General features: G+C 40.6%; 1 protein-coding gene across 1 annotated transcript in view; it reads left to right on the top strand.

Annotated features, from left to right (window-relative positions):
- The window catches only part of LOC144974016 (uncharacterized), a 10,742-nt gene extending 8,067 nt beyond the window's left edge, over positions 1–2,675 (top strand). The window contains exons 4-5 of the mRNA XM_078916906.1: positions 157–297; positions 2,322–2,675. Of these exons, the coding sequence (XP_078773032.1) occupies positions 157–297; positions 2,322–2,647 (467 nt within the window). The 3' untranslated portion in view covers positions 2,648–2,675. The remainder of the gene's footprint in view (positions 1–156; positions 298–2,321) is intronic.
- The last annotated feature ends 278 nt before the right edge of the window (positions 2,676–2,953 follow it).

Raw genomic sequence — 2,953 nt, forward strand, 5'->3', positions numbered from 1 at the left:
GAAAAAGAATGACAATGGACATGATTCAAATAGTGAACAGATGTAGATTCCAAGAGCACATTATCAATGTGCAAAAAGTGGATATTGCGCTATATAAAAGCTCAATTTATTATTTATTATAATATCATTAAACTGACTCATGATATCGTGTGTTTCTTTCATTCTACACAGCTTGTGAGGTTGATGGAGAATGCCATCGAGTTGGGTCAACCTTTGAGTACAGATGTACGAATTATAGATGCAATAAAGTGAACCATGGAAACCTCATCTACTACAGTCCTGAAATCGTGTCGACCAGTAAGTATGAATAATTTTTATAATAACGTGAAGTTGAATGTAAGCTTCAATTTAATTACAAAAACCGATCAAATGAACGTTTCGGGTTTCCCCTTTTATCAACAAAACAGGATGAATGAAACACCACAGATGAATGAGATAGATAATGTGGTAGTGGCGTAGTTAAGTTGAATGTTTCATCTTAACTACGCCACTACCACATCATCTCATTTATCTGTGGTGAGAGAGAGAGAGAGAGAGAGAGAGAGAGAGAGAGAGAGAGAGAGAGAGAGAGAGAGAGAGACCAAAACGGGCTGTTTTGTCTCAAGGCCTCAAGGGATAACTTTACCTATATGGTTTTTGATTGCTTAGAATATATTCTATCCATCACTTTAATCAGATGTATTTTTAAAACAGAAGTTCAATTGTGAGCATCTATCTGTATTTTGTATTGTGCGGCGATGTGGTCTAGTGGTATGACACTCGCTTTCGGATCAGAAGGTCCTGGGTTCGAGCCTCGCTCGGAGCATAGTTGAGTCCTTGGAAAAGGCTCTTTACTCACATTCTCTCACCGTATTCATGTGTAAAATGAGTACCTGGCCGTTAACAGCGTTGTCTCTGTCCGAAAAAATTGTAATATCGCGTAACAGGCGTCATGTCCCATCCTACATGTTAAATAATGCTGTTGGCCAGGGACCCCTTGAAAAGCGCTTTGAGCACGTTTAGTGGATATTGCGCTATATAAAAGCTCATTTTTAATTTTTTTTTAAATTTTTAATACTGACATAAAAATCATTATGTACACGCGATATGTGGTCTTGTGGTATGACACTCGCCTTCGGACCAGACGATCCAGGGTTCAATTCCTGCTCAGAGCGGCGCATAGTTGAGTCTTTGGAAAGGGTTTTTTACTCACTTTCTCTCATCGTACTCAGGTGTGGAATAAGTTTTGAGCACGTTTAGTGGATATTGTCCTCTATAAATACTCAATCTTTCTTTCTTTTTTCCCCCAAGTTGAATATTTAGTTTTGTGGTAGTTCAGCCCTATGACAACAGGTCAAGTCTTTTGATACCTGTAAGGAAAATAACTGCAACAGGAGCTAAGAATAGATATTTCAACTGCTCCTGGAGCATCAGCGGTGTGTCTTTTTTACGAAACCCGTCGAAACACGCCGAAACCCGCAAAAACCCGACAATATCCGGTAAAGTTGTGGGAAGTAGACAAGACAACTGTGGTGAGTGAACCTGAGACTCAGGGAAGTGTACACCAGTAGGGAGTGAACCTGAGCCTATAGTTATCGACGGTTTTCGGCGGGTTTCGTAATAAAGACACGCCCTCAGAGGAAGCGATTCCCCTCGAGGCAATACTTGCTCCGTTTGATTGTAATCCTACAAACGCCCAACCTTAAAATACTCGGTGCGACTAACCCTCTCCTTACCAACTATAGGAAAATCGTCACATTCGTTACGATACAACCAACATTATTCTAATTCAAATTTCTTTTGTACAAGAAATTTTAAGAAATAAACAGTGTGTTGTAGAGCATGTTTTGATAAAGACATTATGTATGGCAAGAACTTTACTGCTATTGTGTCTGAGTGATAAAAAGTATATTATTGTGATAGTTGGGTGTGAAGTTTTGGGGAAAATCCTGAAAATGGCTGGTAAGGAGAGGGTTAAATCAACGGTACCTATTTGCCAGGTCACTTCCTTATTCTCGTCTGCGTAACGTGAGGGTTGTGAGTGAAGAGCCATGTCCCAATAAATGTGCACCATCCACAGTAGTTGGAGTCAAACCAGGGACATACTGGTTGAAGGCAGAGTGTATATCAATAATAGATCTCAATTTCCCCCCGCCCCTCCTCCTTACTGTACAGAAACAAGCCGCAGGTATCCTTTGGATAGGACGATAGATTACTTTTCGCCTTAGGTGGATAAAGAGGTTAGAAAATATACTCGACTATAGCTGGGATCGATACCGTCGGTCCTTTTGTTTAGGCGAGTGCTTCACCAAGTTTGATTCAAGCTATAATTTGTGTTTCAGGATGCCGAGACTTCAACGGTCAATGCCGGAGACCAGGAGAGAGGTTCCCATTCCAGATGCACGGCACTTACTACCCATCATGCACCTGCACCACGTCACACACGACCATCCGGTACAGCTGTACCTCTATTCAATATCCCAGAGTCGTCAGCGGTTCAGGGGGTCGGTCTGCTGGCAATGGCGGATCTCGGATACCGGGAATAAGTGGTGGTGGTGGCGCTCCAAGAATTCACAACATTATGGCACATCGAGGGCGAGAGAGTGATGACTCAGAGGTGTCCATCTTTGTGGATCCCGTGAGTGTGGAGAGGTCTAACTTGAAATAAATAATGAAGGTTTTATACCCAGGTTTAATCTGCTGTTCTGAGTCAATTATTAAACGTTTTATATACTCGTACATATGTCTGAAATAGCAATCAAAGTGTTTTGATTGTTGTAATTATAAATTGTAAAACGTGGGAGTTATATATTTTACTATATAACTCAATATGTGACCCAGCGTCTCAAAACGGTATTATGTCGTGATGACACAGATGCTAAAAAGTCAAATTAAAGATAAGCTGGACAAAATTATGAATTATTAGGATTCAGCAACCTGAAATATGATATTCATTTTTCTCAACAAAGTTCAT

The sequence above is a fragment of the Berghia stephanieae genome, chromosome 5 (genome assembly GCF_034508935.2).
Source record: "Berghia stephanieae isolate SIO BIC M18660-M18661 chromosome 5, UCSD_Bste_1.3, whole genome shotgun sequence".
Classification (NCBI taxonomy): Eukaryota; Metazoa; Mollusca; class Gastropoda; order Nudibranchia; family Aeolidiidae; genus Berghia; species Berghia stephanieae.